The following is a 24,701-nucleotide window of genomic DNA, read 5'->3' as shown; positions in this document are numbered from 1 at the left end:
TCCCCGGCTGGCTACTGGCTGTGGGCCATACCGGAGCTCATCGTGGTCGACAGCGACGAGGAGTAGCACTGCAACGATGAGCAGCAGTAGGCGTTTAGGTTTTTTTTAATGTTTTAAGTATGTAAATTATGTTTCATGTTTAAAAACAATGATTCGTCCTAAAAAATGCGTCGTGCCGCTGAAGCACCCCCAACGCAAACGGACGCGCGGTCGATTTCGACCAAAAGGACCGACGCAAACGGCTGCGCACGGACCCAGATTTTTTTTTTTAAGTTGCTCACCACATACGCACGGACCCAGATTCACCCGGCCAAACAAGGCAGCACAGAAAAGAGCACGAAAACGCGCGCCACGCGAAACCGCGAGGAGTAACTTGCACGCCACCGCGTGCGTCACGACCTCGCTCGCTCGCTGGTTCCGTTCCTGTCTCGGCTCTCCTCCGCGCGCGTCCACGAATATTCTGGACTCCTCCAGCGCACGGAACCGCCATGCCCAAACCTTCCTTTCCCCTTCATGATTCGCCGTATATAACCCGGGCTCCCTTCTCTCTCTCTCCCTTCATCACCAATCCAAGCAAGAAACCAAAGCAATCGATTCTTCGAAGCAAGCAAACTCAGTGAGCGTGCAAGAAAGCGTCGGCTACACCGCAGTTGTTGGAGAGGAATCAGTCGGTCATGGACAAGGTGCTGGCCTTCTCCATCCTCAGCGCCTCGCCGGCCGACGTCACCCCCGGCTCCAACGCCACCGGCGGCAGCTGGGCCCGGCTGTCGTGGCGGGGCGTGAAGCTGCAGGACGCCCAGGCGGGGCAGCAGGCCGGTCAGACGGCGGAGGCAGAGCAGCAGCAGCTGGGCAGAAAGGGGAAAGCGCAGTCGCAGGAGACAAGGCGGCCGCGGTTCGCGCCGGAGTTCGACGGGATCGACTGCTTCGAGACCATCGTCTGGCGCTAGGGAACAAATCGCGAGTTGCTACCGTGATCATGCATGCCGTGGGACGATTCTTTTGAACTCCTTTCGCCGGGAAAAAAAGGCGTCTTCTTTGGTTGTTTGTTGACTTGTGTTTTTAACTGCGACCACAGGTTGTACAGATTATACCGGTGTTACCTGTATAAGTGTAACCAATTCTTTTCTTTAATTTGTATAAGCTAATGGACTTCGCGTCAACATTAGTTCCGGCGGCATGATTGCTTCTGCCTTTGTTTTGCTTGTGGAGCTCAATCTTTTTGGCTGAGTGAGTGGGCAAGCCTCGATGAAGGCAAACAAATCCACAATGGATGCCCCCAAGCCAAGTCCAAGTGGGCTTGGATGATCAATAATGCGGGTGTCGTGTTCGCGGGTGTGCTGGTGAAGTGTTTGCGTCGGCTTTGGCCTCGTCGTTACACCCTCAATTCTTCTTGTGCTAGCGTGGTGAGGAGCTCAGAATTACAGACTTGATCGTTTGTTGTTTTGTCTAAACTACTCGGAAGAATTCAACCTCATTCTCCTCTGATGAGAGAAACACGCTCAAATCCTGTTCAAATCTCTCGTGCAGATGATTCTTAAGACAGCTCGTTGATACAAGGTGGCATGCCGCGTCGCTCCCGCGAGCGACCGGGGGGAAACCCTAGCGCCGCCACTCGCCCCCCACCTCCTCCCCCCCCCCCCCCTCCTCGCCGCCGCCGGGGCGCGCTGGCGGGCAAACCCCGGTCGGCGTCGGCGGCGGCGGGCCCCTTTCTCCCCGCTACGGGTGGTGGCGGCGCGGGCGGCCGGCCTCGAGCGGCGGCGGCGCGCTAGCGTGGGCGTGGCGGCGCGGTGGCGGCGCGGTGGCGGCCACCGGCGGCGGAGCTGCAGGGGGCTGTGCGCCGCGTGGAGGGCCTCGAGGTGCTGCTTTGGGCGCTCGCGACGGTGGCGTCCGGCTGCTTCCGGGGTTTGGCTGCGCCGAATCTCGCTGCTGCGGTGGTTGCCGTCTCCTGCGTTGGTGGCAGGGCGACGGCCCCCCAGGCTCCGACGTTCGTCCGTCTCGGCGGCAGCGGACGTGAGTTGGCCTCCTCGCTGGCCGGCGTGGTGTTGGGCGGCGGCGAGGCTGCTTGCGGGGTGTCGGCCACTTGTGATCGGACTCACGGCGGCGCAGTGAAGCTTCTGCTTCCTGGCGGGCAAGGTGGCCTCCGGGCGGCGCTTTGGCGGCTCTTGGCGGCGGGCGTCGGCGGAGGGAGCGGCTGCAGGGCGGCGCTTCAGTTCAGGCCAGAGCTAGGCCTGCCGCGGGCCAGGCGGGCCCATGGTGGGTGGCGTCTCGGCCTTCCGGTTCGGCTTCTCTGTGGCGGTGGTTGTCGTTGCCTGCCTCGGTGGCAGTGTGGCACCATCCCCTAGGCCCGCTGGCCGGCGTGGTGTCGGGCGGCGTGTGCCTGCTTGCGATGTGCCGGTTTCTGGCCAGTGGCGTGGCTGCGAGGGTCGTCGCCTCTTTCTCAGCCATCAGCCTGCAGCTGTTCGCCACTGGGGCTGACAAGTGCCATGGTTCCGCAGTGGCGGCCATGGTGGTGACGCGCTTCCCACGCGGGAAGCCGTCGTGGTTGGGTGTGGAGCCCCTCTGTCTTGCCATCAGTTTCAGAGGACGCTGCTTCCGTCTGTGCTGGTGTGCCCCATGGTGATGCAGATGGCGGCCATGGGTGCGGTCTCCTCTCCGTTGCGAGGTGAGCCGTGGCAGTAGTGGTGGTGGCATCTTCTTGCCGGTTGCTTGGCTCCGGTGTCGGGTTCTTGGTGGGGTTCTTTGGCGCGCGGTGGGTTCTCCATGCGTGAGTAATCTATGGGTGTCTCTGCCTTCGATGCCCTTCGACTTCAGCCGGTGGCACACAGGCGCCGTGGCGTCGTCTCGGCCGCGCGCGACCTTTCGGCCACACCCTCGACACAGGTGGTGTCGGTGCGTAGTGTGGTCTCGGATGCGCGCTGCCCTTCGATTACGTCGATGGTGCAGTGCCGGTGCTGGGTCTCGGCGGACCAAGGCCGTTCGACTACTCCGGCGAGTCCTCGAGCTGGGTTGTCCCTCCTTCATGTCCTTGGGGCTCTTCCTCGCGATTGATGTGTCTGGGTCGCGATGAGAATTCTCATCGGTCAACCATCCCCAGGTTGAGGGGTGGCCACTTTGTTTTTCTCTCCTTAGTCTTGTGTGTTGGTGGTGTGCGTTTTTTCATTTCTTCTTCTCCCTCGTAACCTCCGTGTACTCTGGTTCATTTGAACCCATCTTGTTGTGGATATACTTCATGGGTGTACCATCGACAGTGCCTAGATCCGGCAAGCCCGGGTGGCCCATAGATGGTGATGTGGCATGTGGCCCGTCGGGCGGCCCAGTTGCTGTTGATCCTAAAGGATGAAGTCCAGCCCAGGATAGGGAAGCCGGATCCCAACCGACCATCGGAGGAAGTCGGATCCGTGAAGGTCCATGTGTAACTCGGATCCTTGGAGGCCCATATGGAACCCGGATCCAGTACGACGTAGGGAGGAAGGCAGATCCTTGACGTACACGGCAAGACATTGTACCGTAGTTAGGCGACCTGTAATCCGGCTAGGACTCTCCATGTAAACCCTAGATCCGTGCGCCTTTATAAGCCGGATCCTGGGAGCCTTAGAGGCAAGTCCACGTTCACGTCCAGAACAACTCATTGTAACAACGCGAAAGCGCCCAGATAATACCAGACAAGCAGCAGTAGGCCCTGTCATCGAGCAGGTGTTCCGAAGCTGGGTAAATCGCGTACCACCGTCCCGAGTGCTCTCCGCCCTATGGCCCCTACTTCTTCTCCCCCTCGTGAGGATCCCTCCTCCGAGGTACCGTCGAATAGGCAACGACACATCTTGTAGAGGCTGCAAAGCTTCATAGGCAACTTGGCTGAATATATGTTCAGGCTGGCTCACGCCGCCGTAGTTACAATCAAAAAAAAAAATACAAGGTGGCATGCCTCGTTGATTCAGTGGACACGATGGTGCTAAGACACGACACTAGATTCATGGAGTAGTGATGGTATATTTTCCGATGTCTCTAAATCCCAGATGCTTGTGCTTCCTTTCACTTCTCCCTTCATGCGGTTCCTAGTCACTGGTGGAAAAAGGGCCTTTGGTCGCGGTTCGCAACTGCCATTAGTCGTGGTTGCGCAACCGCGACCAAATAAGCGCGACTAAAGGCCCCCCACTTTAGTCGCGGTTGCTTCAGAACTTGCTTCAGAACCGCGACTAAAGGCCCGTCCACGTGGGCGCCAGGCGGCCGTCGGGGCGGAGGACCTTTAGTCGCGGTTCTTCTGGCCAACCGCGACTAAAGGCCGCCCGCAGGTTTAGGGTTTTAGCCCCCCTAAACCTGCCCCCCCTAAACCTGTTTTCTGTTTAATTTGTATTGTTTTATTTCTTTTCTGCTTTATTTTAATTTTGAAGGAGTTTCACATATTCTACGGTACTACATACATGCATATGAATGTACAATTTCAAACAAATTTGAAATTAGAACCAAAAAGAATTCAAGAGGAATATATATTCAATATCATCGGATGACCATATACAATTTTGACCAAGTTTCCATACATAATTTAACGCATATAAAGTTCTAAGTCCTCGTAATGGTGTTCTCCTTTAGGATGGAGGACTTCCCTCCTGAACCATCCAGCTAGTTCCTCTTGAAGTGGTAGGAAGCGAGCTTCTGGACTAAGCATCATCCGGAGGCTATTCCTCTGAGCATTGGTATCACTCGGAACCCATGTTTTGCAGAGCTCAATTCTTTTTGGTGAGTGAGTAGGCAAGCCGCAAGCCTCGATGAACACAAACAAATCCAGAATGGACGCCCACAAACCAAGTCCAAGTGGGCTTTGATGATCAATAATGCAGGTGTCGTGTTCGCGGTTGTGCTGGTAAAGTGTTCGTACCGGCTTTAGTCTCGTCATTACACACATGATTGTTAGGTTGATCTCCACCATGTTCGAGCCCAACGGCTCGACGTGCCCTTTAACCGCGTCTTGATCGGAGGTGCCCAACCGTTCACCGGTTGGTGGGCCCCTGTCTCCTGCACTATATAGAGTGGTGGCGGCCGGTGGCACTCGGTACGAGGTTGCCCTGAGCTGCCACTCGCCCCACCAGACGACCCACCGATTAGGCTTAGTGCAGTGCCGACGGGAAGATCCGCCACCACCACTTCCCCACCCGCCGCCGCCACCATGCCTGCGTCGACGGGATCCACCTCCACAGGAGAAGATAAACATCACATCATTCGCAGTATCTCTCTCTCCCTCTCACAGTACATGAACATATCTTTTAGAGAGATAGTACTACAGACGTTGATCTACTTCTAGTTAATCTTAGAGATTAAACATTGGTATCAGAGAGAGTGCTAGTGTGTAGATCTCGTGTTTTTACGGGTAGAAAAGAAAGCAAAAGGTAAACCCTAGTGCATCCCCGAAACCCTAGATCTGCAAGGGTTTCTGGTTTGTTTTTCTTCTGTTTTTCGGGTACATAGGATGAACTAGAAACCCTAAACCTACCCAAACAAAGAGGGGAAAGAAAGCTCACCGGGCAGAGCCTCGGAACGCCAGCAAAGAAATCGAAACCTGCTGCTGCTGCCGGCCAAACAGCACCGCCTCTGCGCCGCTTGACGGCAATGCACCCACCCTCGGGTGCATGCGCCGCCGGCAAGAGGGGCAAGGGGGCGCCGCCGCGTCCGCTTTTCGCCGCCATGAACTCGTCGTGGTTTTTAGGTGGGAGGATGAAGAGAAAATAAAATGGGGAATAGAAAAGAAAGGGGAGGGGCTCGTTCCCCGGCCACCTGCTGCGCGCGAGCGCGATGGGCTGTCTCCCAGTCGCCAGAGAGGTTGCAAAGGACAAAGGGGAAGGGGCTACGAGCTCTGCCCGTCGCTGGCGAGCTGCCGGGCACGCGCTCGCGAGAAGCTGCCGGTCGGCGCCGCCGCCAAAAGAGAGAGACAGAGAGCCGGTGCGGGGAAAATGGAGGCTAGGGTTAGGGTTCAACCCGAACCGAACCCCTTTTATGCGACCGTTTTCGGTGCGTAACCGTCGGATCCCATCCGACGGCGTAGGGTCGAGCGGGCGTGGTGAGCCAGGCCTGGGCCGCATAACAGGCCAGTGGAGGGCCGCAGGCTGTGCCCAGGAGGCCGCAAAGTGCTTGCGCACAGTTAATGTGGGCGTACTAGCTTCCTTGTGATGTTGGGAACCCCAAGAGGAAGGTATGATGTGTACAGCGCCAAGTTTTCCCTCAGTAAGAAACCAAGGTTTATCGAACCAGTAGGAGCCAAGAAGCACGTTGAAGGTTGATGGTGGCGAGATGTAGTGCGGCGCAACATCAGGGATTCCGGCGCCAACGTGGAACCTGCACAACACAACCAAAGTACTTTGCCCCAACGAAACAGTGAGGTTGTCAATCTCACCGGCTTGCTGTAACAAAGGATTAGATGTATAGTGTGGATGATGATTGTTTGCAGAGAACAGTAAAACAAGTATTGCAGTAGATTGTATTTGATGTAAAAGAATGGATCGGGGTCCACAGTTCACTAGAGGTGTCTCTCCCATAAGAAATAGCATATTGGGTAAACAAATTACAGTTGGGCAATTGACAAATAGAGAGGGCATGACAATGCACATACATGACATGATGAGTATTGTGAGATTCAATTGGGCATTACGACAAAGTACATAGACCGCTATCCAGTATGCATCTATGCCTAAAAAGTCCACTTTCAGGTTATCATCCGAACCCCTTCCAGTATTAAGTTGCAAACAACAGACAATTGCATTAAGTATGGTGCGTAATGTAATCAATAACTACATCCTCGGACATAGCATCAATGTTTTATCCCTAGTGGCAACAGCACATCCACAACCTTAGAACTTTCTGTCACTGTCCCAGATTTAATGGAGGCATGAACCCACTATCGAGCATAAATACTCCCTCTTGGAGTTAAGAGTAAAAACTTGGCCAGAGCCTCTACTAATAACGGAGAGCATGCAAGATCATAAACAACACATATGACAATAGATTGATAATCAACATAACATAGTATTCTCTATCCATCGGATCCCAACAAACGCACATGTAGCTTTACAGATAGATGATCTTGATCATGATAGGTAGCTCACAAGATCAGACAATGAAGCACAATGGGGAGAAGACAACCATCTAGCTACTGCTATGGACCCATAGTCCAGAGGTGAACTACTCACACATCAATCCGGAGGCGACCATGGCGGTGTAGAGTCCTCCGGGAGATGATTCCCCTCTCCGGCAGGGTGCCGGAGGCGATCTCCTGAATCCCCCGAGATGGGATTGGCGGTGGCGGCGTCTCTGGAAGGTTTTCCGTATCGTGGCTCTCGGTACTGGGGGTTTCGCGACGAAGGCTTTAAGTAGGCGGAAGGGCGGAGTCGGAGGCCTGACAGGGGGCCACACACTAGGGCGGCGCGGGCCCCCCTTGGCCGCGCCGCCTTATTGTGTCGGCGCCCCGTGGCCCCACTTCGTCTCTCCCTCGGACTTCTGGAAGCTTCGTGGAAAAATAGGCCCCTGGGCGTTGATTTCGTCCAATTCCGAGAATATTTCCTTACTAGGATTTCTGAAACCAAAAACAGCAGAAAACAACAACTGGCTCTTCGGCATCTCGTTAATAGGTTAGTGCCGGAAAATGCATAATAATGACATATAATGTGTATAAAACATGTGAGTATCATCATAAAAGTAGCATGGAACATAAGAAATTATAGATACGTTTGAGACGTATCAAGCATCCCCAAGCTTAGTTCCTACTCGTCCCGAGTAGGTAAACGATAACAAAGATAATTTCTTAGTGACAATGCTACCAACATAATCTTGATCAATACTATTGTAAGCACATGTAATGAATGCATCGATTTGAAACAATGGTAAATGACATGAGTAAACAATTGAATCATAAAGCAAAGACTTTTCATGAATAGTACTTCAAGACAAGCATCAATAAGTCTTGCATAAGAGTTAACTCATAAAGCAATAGTTTCATAGTAAAGGTATTGAAGCAACACAAAGGAAGATTAAGTTTCAGCGGTTGCTTTCAACTTATAACATGTATATCTCATGGATATTGTCAATGTAAAGTAATATAACAAGTGCAATATGCAAGTATGTAGGAATCAATGCACAGTTCACACAAGTGTTTGCTTCTTGAGGTGGAGAGAGATAGGTGAACTGACTCAACATAAAAGTAAAAGAATGGTCCTTCAAAGAGGAAAGCATCGATTGCTATATTTGTGCTAGAGCTTTGGTTTTTAAAATAAGAAACAATTTTGTCAACGGTAGTAATAAAGCATATGAGTTATGTAAATTATATCCTACAAGTTGCAAGCCTCATGCATAGTATACTAATAGTGCCCGCACCTTGTCCTAATTAGCTTGGATTACCGGGATTATCATCGCAATGCACATGTTTTAACCAAGTGTCACAAAGGGGTACCTCTATGCCGTCTGTACAAAGGTCTAAGGAGAAAGCTCGCGTTGGATTCCTCGCTTTTGATTATTCTCAACTTAGACATCCATACCGGGACAACATAGACAACAGATAATGGACTCCTCTTTAATGCATAAGCATGTAGCAACAGTTAATGTTCTCATATGAGATTGAGGATATATGTCCAAAACTGAAACTTCCACCATGGATCATGGCTTTAGTTAGCGGCCCAATGTTCTTCTCTAATATTATGCATGCTCTAACCATTAAATGAGTGGTAAATCTCCCTTACTTCAGACAAGACGAACATGCATAGCAACTCACATGATATTCAACAAAGAGTAGTTGATGGCGTCCCCAGGAACATGGTTACCGCACAACAAGCAACTTAATAAGAGATAAAGTGCATAAGTACATATTCAATATCACAATAGTTTTTAAGCTATTTGTCCCATGAGCTATATATTGCAAAGGTAGAGGATAGAAATTTTAAAGGTAGCACTCAAGCAATTTACTTTGGAATGGCGGAGAAATACCATGTGGTAGGTAGGTATGGTGGACACAAATGGCATAGTGGTTGGCTCAAGGATTTTGGATGCTGTTGGCGTCAGAAACCCACCGGCGAGCAGCGACGGGCAACACAGTAGAGCCGGGAACAACCTAGGGCTGCGGCTGGCCCTGGTCCCTCCGAGCGACGGCCCGCAAGGTCTTCTGGAACGCACGCGCCGATGCTGGTGCAAGGGCGTGCCACCTGACCGTATACCTGGTCAGGAAGGTGATGGATGATGCCTCGCTTAGTTTCCTGCATGGCATACACGTAAACATTAAATACGAGCCTCGATCGGCTCTCAGGTTATCCTGCGAATCGGCTCAAAGAGCCGATACACCCATGATTCGTACGAGGTGTACGAATATATGGTGGTCCTGCTTGATCGAAATAAAGCTAAAACGATCTACTACGATTTAGGGTTTTCACCGCATAATCGGAACATCCTACTCGTGATTGAGCCTCGCGGCCACGCACGGTGATCGTAAGCCGACCCTAGACAAGGCCTAAAAACCAACACAAGGTTGATCCTCAGAACATCCTGTCTAGGGCTAGCAAACTACGCCCTACGCGCCACTGGATCCTTCAACCCGTTTGTAAGGCCTAACGATGCAGATATTAAACTAATCCTTGCAGAACAAGGAGCAATCATGACGGATCGGATCTACTGAATAACGATCAAGCGGGGTGCCGCCCCTACACCTAAGATAGGTGTAAGGGCGGCTAGACGTCTCAGGGTCGCACGACGATAGCATATGATACGAAGAACAATGCTAACCCTAACACATCTAAGATAACTACGTTGCTCGCCATCAAAAAGGCTTCAGCACGAGCCACGCATGGATACGAATAAACTTGTACTGCCTAGATCGCAAGAAGCGATCTAGGCAGCATGATGCTTACCCGGAAGAAACCCTCGAGTTGGGGGAGTTGGCGATGCGCCGAGATTGGTTTGTGGTGAACGTTGGTTGTTGTTTATTTCGTAAACCCTAGATACATATTTATAGTCTGTAGACTTTCTAACGTGGGAATAATCCCAACCGGGCACGGTTCCAACTCTAACTAACCCACACGTATCCTACTATGTTACAGATACAAGGGCAAACTTGCCCAAACTGGCTATTCAAGGCCGATTCACATACATCCTTCAAAATATAATCTTCAAGCCCATCTTGATCGCGGCCCACCTCTGACTTGGTCAAATTCTGGTGATAACACATGCCTCCCTGGTTTTGGAATTGATAATTCCAAAATCACTCTGTCTCTCCTTCGTTGGGTCATGTCGTAGCAGAGCAGAACCGTTGCATTATCTTTTATCATGATGCCTGGCCTTCTCAACTTCTCCGTACGATCTGACAACTCTTCGGCACCACTTCCCTGGAAATCGATGCGGCATTAGGCCCCCACTAGGTCCCCTTTATTTAACTGCGCCAAACAGTTCGCCTCTTCATCCATCTGCTCTGTTCCGGACCATCGGCACCAAAAAACCCTCCTCCACCATGGACTCTTCTTCCTCCTCTGCCTCGTCAGTCCTTTCCTCCCAATCTTCTTCCTCGAGTGAGCTGGAGTGGGACTTCGACTATGTACCAGACGGCCCACCCGAGGTCCTTGTCTGGTCAGATGGCGATATGCCCCTGACCGACGGGGAAGACGACCTTCAGTTCCTCATTGACGGGGAACTGGTAGCGGAGAGTGAAGACGACCTCCTCTCCTGGGGCAACTTCAACCCTCCTCACGAAGAGGAGGAAAAAGAAGAAGACGAGGAGGATGATGCCCCTTCTAACGAAGAGGAGGAAGAAGACGACACCTCGTCTGACGAGCCGCCAGCGAAGCGCTTCCGCGGCTGGGCCTGGTCGGATGACGACGAAGACGATGATGATGACGAGAAGGAGGAAGCCCCGGCCGAGGGCTGGGGCAACAGCGACGAAGACCTCTCCGGAAGCAGCGCCGACGGCAGCTACGATGCCGACAGCGAGGACAGCGAGGATTAGCAGAATAGGATTAGTAACATTCAAGCAATCGGCTCTTCTTTTGTTCCCCTTTTCTTGAGCAATCGGCTCTTCAGTGTAAAAATCCTCCTTTTATTAATGAAGAAGTATTTCTAATCAACTCTTTGCCGACAGTCAAAGTCAAACAATCCCCGAAAAAAAAGCCGATGGCATCGCATCGGTCCCTATCATAAAAACACGCGTAAGGCCAGCCCAGCTGCCCTACCAAACGGTAACCTACGACCTCCGTCTGAGATAGCAAACTCAGATCCCCAAATCGCCGCCTGGGCAGTCCAACTTACGACCATCCGCATCCCAGATCTTGACCGTGCTGCCCCAGTTCTTCAGCGCCTCCAATGGCGGAATCATCCAATACCAACGCCATGGTCTCTGGTCTGAAGGTAATCTTTAACCTCCTCTCGTCATTCGAATCACTGTTAGGATTAATGGCAAACACCTGAATTAATGTCTATTCCATTATTGATCTTAGGTTTCAGACATCCTACTGCCGCATCCTTCCCTCGCAAATTCTATGTGCCTCGGTCCCCGCTCTTCCGAGAGCTCCGCTCTCTTAATTTCATGCGAGGCTAACAGAATCCCCTTCGTGACCCAGAGCCTAGATCTGTCTTCCTGGGCCGACTGCTTGCGAGCCTGGCCTAATCCTCCTGAGGGTTGGGTGGCATGGTACAACAGAGTATCCAAAACCCACTATGCCACCTGGGAAGCCATAGGGATAGCCGATGCCTTGTCATTATCGTTGTCTCCCCTTGAAAAGAATGAAAACATTCTGAAAACCATCGGCTACTTCTGGTCCGATGCATTGAACTGCTTTATGTTTGGCCATGGCCCTATGACGCCAACTCTGCTGGATGTAGCCATGATCACAGGCCTAGACATTGCATCCCCAAGCCCTTCTGCGTTCAAGCTGCCGAAAGTTCCTTTCACCCTTTCCTCTAAAAAAGAATGTACCAGCTGGGGTGCCTACCTCAATCGTTACATGAAAACCAAAGGCCCTGTGATAGAGAGAGAACACACAGCCTTTCTGAACTTCTGGTTGGAGCACTTCATATTCTGTGGCCCATCACTCGCCCCTACCAAGAACTACCTCTCCCTGGCCTATGAACTGGCCAAAGGCACCCAACTTGGTCTCGGCAAACTATTTCTTGGAGAGGTCTATCGATCTCGTCAATTGATGTCTGTCAAGCTGTTCTCTCAGAGGACAGTTAAAACTGGAGGTCCCTGGTGGTTTATTCAGTTATGGGCTCAACTGTACTTTCAGAACCAGATCCCAGACTTCCCACCTTTGGCCACCTGCACCTTCCCGGATGTTAATGGAAAGGAGATCCGATGTACCAGCTATGGCCAAGCTTTGTATGGTCTCCCAGGCAGCAGGCTAATCCCAAAAGAAGCAGCAGGGTGGTTCAAGATTTTCTTCCAAGGTTTGGACAACCCTCTGTTCTTTCCTTACACTGAATCGGAGAACTTTGAGAACCCGGTCTCCTTCCGATTGGATAACTTTGCCGATGACGCTAGCACTCGGCATCTGTACTCTATCATGCTTCGCCCTTGCTTTCTCCCAGTTGGCATGAGTACCTCAAACCGGATTATCAAGCCTGGCTATGAATCTTACCAACCAGTAGTAGTAGCCCGACAGCTTGGTCTTGGGCAAGTGCCTCCACACTTCTTCCTACACCACCTGACAGCAAGCAGAGCTGAACTGCCTGACATCCTCACTGGCCAAAGGTGCTATACTTTCTTTGACGATCTGGCCATCCCGATTCCCCACAACCTCCGTTTCACCTTCACTACTAATGGTTTCGAGACTTGGTGGCTCATGTGGAAGACCCATGCCTTCAGAAGAGCTCTAGGACCGCTGCTGAGACAGCTCGATGCCGAATATGATGTTCCTGCAGACCAGGTACCCTTTCCCATAAATTTCACAATGGCTTACGGTAATTATTTGTATCCTGACTCCGTTTCCTGGCAGCAACAAGACGGCCCAGATCCCACACAAGCCGATGGTTCCCCCTTCGTATTCCTTCCTCCGGCTCCAGTGGTTCTCTTCTGTCAGAGCTCGCTGCTACCCAGGAAAGAGCTGTTGACGTGGGAGTTGTAGCTTCCTTGTGACGGTAAAGCACTCGTCCGTTGGGAACCCCAAGAGGAAGGTATGATGTGTACAGCAGCAAGTTTTCCCTCAGTAAGAAACCAAGGTTTATCGAACCAGTAGGAGCCAAGAAGCACGTTGAAGGTTGTTGGTGACGGAGTGTAGTGCGGCGCAACACCAGGGATTCCGGCGCCAACGTGGAACCTGCACAACACAACCAAAGTACTTTGCCCCAACGAAACAGTGAGGTTGTCAATCTCACCGGCTTGCTGTAACAAAGGATTAGATGTATAGTGTGGATGATGATTGTTTGCAGAGAACAGTAAAACAAGTATTGCAGTAGATTGTATTTGATGTAAAATAATGGACCGGGGTCCACAGTTCACTAGAGGTGTCTCTCCCATAAGAAATAGCATATTGGGTAAACAAATTACAGTTGGGCAATTGTCAAATAGAGAGGGCATGACAATGCACATACATGACATGATGAGTATTGTGAGATTTAATTGGGCATTACGACAAAGTACATAGACCGCTATCCAGCATGCATCTATGCCTAAAAAGTCCACTTTCAGGTTATCATCCGAACCCCTTCCGGTATTAAGTTGTAAACAACAGACAATTGCATTAAGTATGGTGCGTAATGTAATCAATAACTATATCCTCGAACATAGCATCAATGTTTTATCCCTAGTGGCAACAGCACATCCATAATCTTAGAGGTTGCTGTCACTCCCCCAGATTCACGGAGACATGAACCCACTATCGAGCATAAATACTCCCTCTTGGAGTTACAAGCAATGACTTGGCCTGAGCCTCTACTAGCAACGGAGAGCATGCAAGATCATAAACAACACATAGATAGATTGATAATCAACATAACATAGTATTCTCTATTCATCGGATCCCAACAAACACACATGTAGCATTACAAATAGATGATCTTGATCATGATAGGCAGCTCACAAGATCAGACAATGAAGCACAATGGGGAGAAGACAACCATCTAGCTACTGCTATGGACCCATAGTCCAGGGGTGAACTACTCACTCATCAATCCGGAGGCGACCATGGCGGTGTAGAGTCCTCCGGGAGATGATTCCCCTCTCCGGCAGGGTGCCGGAGGTGATCTCCAGAATCCCCCGAGATGGGATTGGCGGCGGCGGCGTCTCAGTATGTTTTCTCGTATCGTGGCTCTCGGTACTGGGGGTTTCTCGACGAGGGCTATAAGTAGGCGGAGGAGATAGGTCAGGGGGGTGCCCGAGGGGCCCACACCATAGGTCGGCGCGGCCAGGGCCTGGGCCGCGCCGCCCTATGGTTTGGCCACCTCGTGGCCCCACTTCGTCTCCCCCTCGGACTTCTGGAAGCTTCGTCCAAAAATAGGACCCTGGGCGTTGATTTCGTCCAATTCCGAGAATATTTCCTTACTAGGATTTCTGAAACCAAAAACAGCAGAAAACAGCAACTGGCTCTTCGGCATCTCGTTAATAGGTTAGTGCCGGAAAATGCATAATAATGACATATAATGTGTATAAAACATGTGAGTATCATCATAAAAGTAGCATGGAACATAAGAAATTATAGATACGTTTGAGACGTATCAAGCATCCCCAAGCTTAGTTCCTACTCGTCCCGAGTAGGTAAACGATAACAAAGATAATTTCTTAAGTGACAATGCTACCAACATAATCTTGATCATACTATTGTAAGCACATGTAATGAATGCAGCGATCAAAACAATGGTAAATGACATGAGTAAACAACTGAATCATAAAGCAAAGACTTTTTATGAATAGTACTTAAAGACAAGCATCAATAAGTCTTGCATAAGAGTTAACTCATAAAGCAATAATTCAAAGTAGGAAGCATTGAAGCAACACAAAGGAAGATTAAGTTTCAGCGGTTGCTTTCAACTTGTAACATGTATGTCTCATGGATATTGTCAACATAGAGTAATATAACAAGTGCAATATGCAAGTATGTAGGAATCAATGCACAGTTCACACAAGTGTTTGCTTCTTAAGATAGAGAGAAATAGGTGAACTGACTCAACAATAAAAGTAAAAGAATGGTCCTTCAAAGAGGAATTGCTATATTTGTGCTAGAGCTTTTATTTTGAAAACAAGAAACAATTTTGTCAACGGTAGTAATAAAGCATATGAGTTATGTAAGTTATCTCCTACAAGTTGCAAGCCTCATGCATAGTATACTAATAGTGCCCGCACCTTGTCCTAATTAGCTTGGACTACCGGATCATCGCAATACACATGTTTTAACCAAGTGTCACAATGGGGTACCTCTATGCCGCCTGTACAAAGGTCTAAGGAGAAAGCTCGCATTGGATTTCTCGCTTTTGGTTATTCTCAACTTAGACATCCATACCGGGACAACATAGACAACAGATAATGGACTCCTCTTTAATGCATAAGCATGTAGCAACAGTTAATGTTCTCCTATGAGATTGAGGATATATGTCCAAAACTGAAACTTCCACCATGATTCATGGCTTTAGTTAGCGGCCCAATGTTCTTCTCTAACAATATGCATGCTTAACCATAAGGAGGTAGATCTCTCTTACTTCAGACAAGACGGACATGCATAGCAACTCACATGATATTCAACAAAGAAATAGTTGATGGCGTCCCCAGAAACATGGTTATCGCACAGCAAGCAACTTAATAAGAGATAAAGTGCATAAGTACATATTCAATACCACGAAGCTATTTGTCCCATGAGCTATATATTGTAAAGGTGAAGAATGGAAATTTTAAAGGTAGCACTCAAGCAATATACTTTGGAATGGCGGAGAAATACCATGTGGTAGGTAGGTATGGTGGACACAAATGGCATAGTGGTTGGCTCAAGGATTTTGGATGCATGAGAAGTGTTCCCTCACGATACAAGGTTTAGGCTAGCAAGGTTATTTGAAACAAACACAAGGATGAAGCGGTACAGCAAAACTCACATAAAAAACATATTGTAAACATTATAAGACTCTATACCGTCTTCCTTGTTGTTCAAACTCAATACTAGAAATTATCTAGATCTTAGAGAAACCAAATATGCAAATCAGATTTTAGCATGCTCTATGTATTTCTTCATTAATAGGTGCAAAGTATATGATGCAATAGCTTAAACATGAGCACAACAATTGCCAAGTGTCGTTGCCTATTCGACGGTACCTCGGAGGAGGGATCCTCACGAGGGGGAGAAGAAGTAGGGGCCATAGGGCGGAGAGCACTCGGGACGGTGGTACGCGATTTACCCAGCTTCGGAACACCTGCTCGATGACAGGGCCTACTGCTGCTTGTCTGGTATTATCTGGGCGCTTTCGCGTTGTTACAATGAGTTGTTCTGAACGTGAACGTCAACGTGCCTCTAGGGCTCCCAGGATCCGGCTTATAAAGGCGCACGGATCTAGGGTTTACATGGAGAGTCCTAGCCGGATTACAGGTCGCCTAACTACGGTACAATGTCTTGCCGTGTACGTCAAGGATCTGCCTTCCTCCCTACGTCGTACTGGATCCGGGTTCCATATGGGCCTCCATGGATCCGGGTTACTCCTGGGCCTCCATGGATCCGAGTTGCACATGGACCTTCACGGATCCGACTTCCTCCGATGGTCGGTTGGGATCCGGCTTCCCTATCCTGGGCTGGACTTCATCCTTTAGGATCAACAGCAACTGGGCTGCCCGGTGGGCCATAAGCCATCACCACCATCTGTGGGCCACCCGGGCTTGCCGGAATCGGACCATGTCGATGGTATACCTATGAAGTATATCCACAACAGTAGCCCCCGGAGTTCTCCAAGATTCACCGTTCTTCCATCCAGCTCAGCTTGCGCATGTATCTTCATCCTTTGGCTGGAACGAATAATAGAGAATCTTGAAGGACTCCAAATTTCGTATCTCCAACCAAGTATTGGTCGGAAACTTCATGATCCAATGGTCAGATTCTTCGGAGACACCATCCAACGTAATCTTCGGTATGGATCCGACTAGCCAAATGTAGGTTCGGATCTGACTAGCCAAAATATAGGTGTGGATCCGACTACCCAAAATATAGGTGCGGATCCGACAACCAAAAGATTAGGTGCGGATCCGGCTACCAAAAATTAAGGTGCAGATCCGACTACCGAAAATTAGGTGCGGATCCGGCTACAAAAATTGAGGTGCGGATCCGACTACCAAAAATTAGGTGCGGATCCGGCTACCAAAAAATTAAGTGCGGATCCGGCTACCAAAAAATGAGGTGCGGATCCGACTAGTTAGCCAGATTTTTGCCATCTTTGAAAATTTTCTTGACATAACCATATGTATGTAGCCCCCGAGCGTTGAGTCGGCTTGTTGCTCCAAAGAGAACTTCATCGATGTAGCCCCCGAGCGCCAAGGTGAATTTACTTGAAAATCCGGCTTGGTGCTCTTAGAGTAGCTTTATCTTTATATGTGACTTAGGAATAGCGTAAATCCCAAGCATCTAGGCGGAAATTTCCAGCACTGATACCCGAAAGGAAACACACTTTTCACCTAAGATCAAACCGTAGCCCCCGAGGGTTGGTTCCGGCTAAGCATAGCGGAATCAAGACTCAAGTTGCTTTTCCAGCTGTGCACGCCATGGATCCGCCTAACCTTCTCTCATTGGATCCGGCTAGCTTCCCCTGGGGCTTCGTGCGGTGCTAGATTTGCTTGAAAACACCTTAAATCGAGGACTGTTAAAGGTCCAAGCGTCATGAACCTGATACATAAACATAAAAACATATTTGTATTAAATTGTTTCTTTGATCATGTTCAACGAACAAATGTAAGGCGGAACAAAAACGGCCTTTGAACAAATGTTTTAAAGCTGAAACTATGCAGCAGTTGAACAACATAAAACTATCAAGGCGGAAAAAACTCGACTATCTTGAACAGTTAATGTAATTTATATGTTTTAAGCAAGTGCTGGTTTATCCGTTCTTCTGGTTTATATGCTTGACTTTTCGTGAGACGGCAAACTTTAAACACAGAACATCTGCTGAGGCGATAGCGCTTAATAGCAAAACAATCATGAACCTCAGAAATAGAGGCCGGCTTTAAGTACCGAGATGTCACTACTAAGGAATCCACACATAAAACAACAGAAAACGTGTAGGCCAGAAACTTAAGCTAACGCCCGAAGGCGGAATTTTTGCAGCGTACTGGAGCCTTAAGCGGAAAAAACAGTACAAAGTTTTTCACGAGCGCGAGGCAAATCGTGGAAAAGATATGACCAACAGTGAAAGCGGTAAAAGACTCAGGATATGAGTGAACCAATTTTAATCTCATGATCATAAAATTTTAAAATATTAAATATAAATAGGGACTTAGCTGTTTGGAGCGGAGTCAACGTCGGTCGTGGCGTTTTTTCTTCGGCGTTCCGTCGAGCCGGTGCGAGATTGATTGTCGCAGTGATCCTGTAGGTGCGGATCCACCTACCAAAATTTAGGTGTGGATCCGACTTCCAAAAATTTAGGTGCGGATCCACCTACCAAAATTTAGGTGCGGATCCGACTACTAAAAACGTAGGCGCGGATCCGGCAACCAAAAACATAGGTGCGGATCCGACTACCAAAAACGTAGGCGCGGATCAGGCACGTCCAAGAACATAGGTGCGAATCCGACTACCAAAAACGGAATTTGAAATTTCCAGGTCTAAGGCGGAATCTTCCTTGGGAAGTTCCAGCGTCTCAGATCGGAACTTCGCGACTGCGTCCTGCTTAGCGGCGGTCGCGTCAGCGTTACTTACCAGAGCGTTTCCGTCAGAATCGACGGTTTCGCCGATGAAGATGTGTATGCCGCCAACTGGGACAATGGAGAGCTTGACGGGGTTCGTCTTGGCCGGAATCCAGCACTCATCCGGAGGGACGATGGGAAGGTTTCCGGCGTAAAGGACGCGCCCCACAGCGATGGTGTCGTCGTAGCTTCCCATGGCGGAACCCTCCCGGTTCCGGCCTCCAGACGCCGCAGGCCCCACGGTGGGCGCCAACTGTCGTCGCCTATTCGACGGTACCTCGGAGGAGGGATCCTCACGAGGGGGAGAAGAAGTAGGGGCCATAGGGCGGAGAGCACTCGGGACGGTGGTACGCGATTTACCCAGCTTCGGAACACCTGCTCGATGACAGGGCCTACTGCTGCTTGTCTGGTATTATCTGGGCGCTTTCGCGTTGTTACAATGAGTTGTTCTGAACGTGAACGTCAACGTGCCTCTAGGGCTCCCAGGATCCGGCTTATAAAGGCGCACGGATCTAGGGTTTACATGGAGAGTCCTAGCCGGATTACAGGTCGCCTAACTACGGTACAATGTCTTGCCGTGTACGTCAAGGATCTGCCTTCCTCCCTACGTCGTACTGGATCCGGGTTCCATATGGGCCTCCATGGATCCGGGTTACTCCTGGGCCTCCATGGATCCGAGTTGCACATGGACCTTCACGGATCCGACTTCCTCCGATGGTCGGTTGGGATCCGGCTTCCCTATCCTGGGCTGGACTTCATCCTTTAGGATCAACAGCAACTGGGCTGCCCGGTGGGCCATAAGCCATCACCACCATCTGTGGGCCACCCGGGCTTGCCGGAATCGGACCATGTCGATGGTATACCTATGAAGTATATCCACAACACCAAGTATCACATTATTCAAGATGTTATACCAATTACCACATATATCATTTTCCAATTCCAACCATATAACAATTTAACGAAGAAGAAACTTCGCCGTGAATACTATGAGTAAAGCTAAGGACATATTTGTCCATATGCAACAGCGGAGCGTGTCTCTCTCCCATACAATGAATGCTAGGATCCATTTTATTCAAACAAAACAAAAACAAAAACAAACAGACGCTCCAAGCAAAGTACATAAGATGTGACGGAATAAAAATATAGTTTCAGGGGAGGAACCTGATAATGTTGTCGATGAAGAAGGGGATGCCTTGGGCATCCCCAAGCTTAGACGCTTGAGTCTTCTTGATATATACTGGGGTGAACCACCGGGGCATCCCCAAGCTTAGAGCTTTCACTCTCCTTGATCATGGTGTATATCATCCTCCTCTCTTGATCCTTGAAAACTTCCTCCACACCAAACTCAAAGCAACTCATTAGAGGGTTAGTGCACAATTAAAATTCACATATTCAGAGGTTACACAATCATTTTTTATACTTCTGCACATTGCACAAAGCTACTGAAAGTCAATGGAATAAAGAAATCCATCTAACATGACAAAACAGGCAATGCAAAATAAAAGGCAGAATCTGTCAAAAACAGAACAGTTCGTAAAGACGAATTTCTAACAGGCACCAGACTTGCTCAAATGAAAAAACTTAAAACTAATGAAAGTTGCGTACATATCTGAGGATCACTCACGTAAATTGGCATAATTTTCTGAGTTTCCTACAGAGAATTAGACCCAGATTCGTGACAGCAAAGAAAACTGTTTCTGCGCAGTAATCCAAATCTAGTATCATACTTTTATTAGAGACTTTACTTGGCACAACAATGCAATAAAACTAAGATAAGGAGAGGTTGCTACAGTAGTAAATAACTTCCAAGACTCAAATATAAAACAAAATTACTGTAATAAAAACATGGGTTGTCTCCCATAAGCGCTTTTCTTTAACGCCTTTCAGCTAGGCGCAAAAAGTGTGTATCAAGTATTATCGAGAGATGAAGCATTGATATCATTAGCTTCCCCATCTGTAGTGGTACTAAGGGCTTTGTTAATTTTAGGCCTATAATAATATTTTTTTGGTTTCGGCACCTTAGAGACATACATAAATTTTTGTTCCTTACCCACATAAGCTTTCTCCTTATACTTAAGAGAAGGAAAAGTTGAACCCAAGGTTTCCATAGCTTCTTCAAGTTCTCTAATCCTATTGATTTGATTATCATGGACAACACAAGTTCCTAAAACACTAATTCTTTCATCAATTCCTTCTAAGGATTTATCAAGTTCATCAGTTTTATCAAGTAATATTTCCAATTTAGTTTCAACACTTGGAAATTTTTTCTCTATGGTTTCCAATTTTTTCATAACATCCTCAAGAGAGATTTCGCTTTTAGTTTCATTAACAGGTGGTATTCCAACTAGACTCTCAATGATGCAACTAGCTTCTAAAGCAGGAGTACCTAGGAAATTACCCCCCGAAAGAGTATCAAGAACATACCTATTCCAACTAGATATACCGACATAAAAATTCCTGAGTAGGATAATAGTGGAGTGTTTCTTAGTGCACCTATTATGAGCATCACTAATTCTATACCAAGCATCTTTTAAACATTCTCCCCCTTGTTGTTTAAACGAACGAACTTCAACTTCAGGATTACTCATTTTAGCAGTAGTAAATAAAGTAAACTAGATAAAGTAAATGCAAGTAACTAATTTTTTGTGTGTTTTTGATATAGCAAACGAGGTAGTAAATAAAGTAAAGCTAGCAACTAATTTTTTTGTGTTTTGATATAGTGCAGCAAACAAAGTAGTAAATAAAATAAAGCAAGACAAAAACAAAGTAAAGAGATTGCGATGTGAAGACTCCCCTTGCAGCGTGTCTTGATCTCCCCGGCAACGGCGCCAGAAAAAGAGCTGCTACCCAGGAAAGAGCTGTTGACGTGGGAGTTGTAGCTTCCTTGTGACGGTAAAGCACTCGTCCGTTGGGAACCCCAAGAGGAAGGTATGATGTGTACAGCAGCAAGTTTTCCCTCAGTAAGAAACCAAGGTTTATCGAACCAGTAGGAGCCAAGAAGCACGTTGAAGGTTGTTGGTGACGGAGTGTAGTGCGGCGCAACACCAGGGATTCCGGCGCCAACGTGGAACCTGCACAACACAACCAAAGTACTTTGCCCCAACGAAACAGTGAGGTTGTCAATCTCACCGGCTTGCTGTAACAAAGGATTAGATGTATAGTGTGGATGATGATTGTTTGCAGAGAACAGTAAAACAAGTATTGCAGTAGATTGTATTTGATGTAAAATAATGGACCGGGGTCCACAGTTCACTAGAGGTGTCTCTCCCATAAGAAATAGCATATTGGGTAAACAAATTACAGTTGGGCAATTGTCAAATAGAGAGGGCATGACAATGCACATACATGACATGATGAGTATTGTGAGATTTAATTGGGCATTACAACAAAGTACATAGACCGCTATCCAGCATGCATCTATGCCTAAAAAGTCCACTTTCGGGTTATCATCCGAACCCCTTCCGGTATTAAGTTGTAAACAACAGACAATTGCATTAAGTATGGTGCGTAATGTAATCAATAACTATATCCTCGAACATAGCATCAATGTTTTATCCCTAGTGGCAACAGCACATCCATAATCTTAGAGGTTGCTGTCACTCCCCCAGATTCACGGAGACATGAACCCACTATCGAGCATAAATACTCCCTCTTGGAGTTACAAGCAATGACTTGGCCAGAGCCTCTACTAGCAACGGAGAGCATGCAAGATCATAAACAACACATAGATAGATTGATAATCAACATAACATAGTATTCTCTATTCATCGGATCCCAACAAACACACATGTAGCATTACAAATAGATGATCTTGATCATGATAGGCAGCTCACAAGATCAGACAATGAAGCACAATGGGGAGAAGACAACCATGTAGCTACTGCTATGGACCCATAGTCCAGGGGTGAACTACTCACTCATCAATCCGGAGGCGACCATGGCGGTGTAGAGTCCTCCGGGAGATGATTCCCCTCTCCGGCAGGGTGCCGGAGGTGATCTCCAGAATCCCCCGAGATGGGATTGGCGGCGGCGGCGTCTCAGTATGTTTTCTCGTATCGTGGCTCTCGGTACTGGGGGTTTCTCGACGAGGCCTATAAGTAGGCGGAGGAGATAGGTCAGGGGGGTGCCCGAGGGGCCCACACCATAGGTCGGCGCGGCCAGGGCCTGGGCCGCGCCGCCCTATGGTTTGGCCACCTCGTGGCCCCACTTCGTCTCTCCCTCGGACTTCTGGAAGCTTCGTCCAAAAATAGGACCCTGGGCGTTGATTTCGTCCAATTCCGAGAATATTTCCTTACTAGGATTTCTGAAACCAAAAACAGCAGAAAAACAAAGAATCGGCTCTTCGGCATCTCGTTAATAGGTTAGCGCCGGAAAATGCATAATAATGACATATAATGTGTATAAAACATGTGAGTATCATCATAAAAGTAGCATGGAACATAAGAAATTATAGATACGTTTGAGACGTATCACTCGCCTCCCCTGAAGAAAGTCATAATGCAGAGTCAGCCGATTTCGCCGAAATCGGCTCCCAAGAGTAAAGCATCTTCGGGGCCAGTTACCCCCCGAGCCTCGACTCAGGCGAGGACGGGCGTGAGGAAGGTGGCTGCCAGGAAGACCCTGAAGCGCAAAGCCCCTGCCCAAGAAAGCTCATACGTGAGTTGGCTTGCCCTGTCCGCATTTATCTGTCTTCCCAGTTATCTGCCTTCTCTGTTTTTCGCAACAGGCCTGTATTTTTTCTTCTACAGACTTCCACCGAAGAGAATTCCTGCAGGGAAGTAGAACCCAGCCAGAGGGATTCGAGCTCGGGTAATTCCGAGAGGTCCACCACACAGAGCCAGACGGCCTCTCCAACGTCGACTTCGAAGAAGAGGTCGATTCCCGAGTCTCCTCCTCCCCAAGTCCTGACCAAATCAGGGTCACGCGTGAAGCGTCGATGCGTCAAAAGGGCTCGCAAAGACTCACGAGCTTCTCTCTCAAGCCAGGAGGTCTCAAATGTAATCATCTCCCTGGTTTATATTCCTTGCTAACCCAGTACCGCTTGGATCGGCTAACTATTTCCTTCTGTAGACCAATGATACCTCTAGCAGCGACGTCGAGGAGGTACTGATGCCGTCCGCCCCGCTAGACCTAGCCACCTCGATGATCGTGGCTGGCCAAGTGGCCAACCTAGCTCAGTCCCTGGCAAAGCCGATTATCCCAACATCGGCTGCTCCTCATACATTGGGAGAGGTACGTCCCACTTCCTGGGCTCTATCACTCTCTTCGTTGTATATAACACCGTTTCTGCTCGTCTTACCAGGGTTGTGATCCTTCGAGCTTGCTGACGTTCGATCCTGAATCTATTGAACCAACCACTTCCAAGGCAAGTGAAGAGCCCAGTCCTAGCACGGTCCGTGGTCCCCTCCAGCGTCTCAAGGATTTGCTCTCTTCTTCAATTGAGATCCTGGTTGAAAATTCTGAGGAAGTTAAAGGTACCCTCGAAGATATCCAGCCCCATCTCCCTATGACACTGCAAGTGAAGCTTTGGCCAGCTGTGACTCTGTCGGTCTTCAAATCAAGGGTGCAGTCGGCTCGTCAAAGGATCAATCTTCGCCGCACCCAGCTTCCATTGAGGGCCGAAATTGCGGACAAGTGTCAGCGGCTCAACGAGAAGAAGGCTACTTTAGACGCCAAAACTGACACTTCTGCCAATAGTGCCGAACTTGAGACCCTGCGTAGGGAACTGGAGAACCTTGAAGAGAAGGTCAGGGTGACCAAGCAGCTTATCCAAGACAAGGAAGCCCTGATTGCCCGTTCTCAAGAGGAAGCTAAGGGCCTCACAGCCGATCTGAAGACCGATCTGGCCGAAATTCGTGCCCTGAGCAGTCAGCTGGTGATGGGC

General features: G+C 48.8%; 1 protein-coding gene across 1 annotated transcript; it reads left to right on the top strand.

Moving 5' to 3' along the window:
* The first annotated feature begins 418 nt into the window (after positions 1 to 418).
* LOC139833438 (uncharacterized) lies at positions 419 to 1,169 on the top strand. Its single transcript, XM_071823731.1, has one exon. The coding sequence runs from the start codon at positions 675 to 677 to the stop codon at positions 945 to 947; it is 273 nt and encodes a 90-aa protein (XP_071679832.1). The 5' UTR covers positions 419 to 674; the 3' UTR covers positions 948 to 1,169.
* The last annotated feature ends 23,532 nt before the right edge of the window (positions 1,170 to 24,701 follow it).

Source organism: Lolium perenne, chromosome 7 (genome assembly GCF_019359855.2).
Source record: "Lolium perenne isolate Kyuss_39 chromosome 7, Kyuss_2.0, whole genome shotgun sequence".
In the NCBI taxonomy this organism is placed as follows: Eukaryota; Viridiplantae; Streptophyta; class Magnoliopsida; order Poales; family Poaceae; genus Lolium; species Lolium perenne.
The sequence above is the reverse complement of the archived record's forward strand: the minus strand, read 5'-3'. Positions and strand labels throughout refer to the sequence as shown.

What these genes read in the sequence shown, in the direction of transcription:
- LOC139833438 (XM_071823731.1), top strand. Translation starts at nt 675, where the DNA reads ATGGACAAGGTGCTGGCCTTCTCCATCCTCAGCGCCTCGCCGGCCGAC.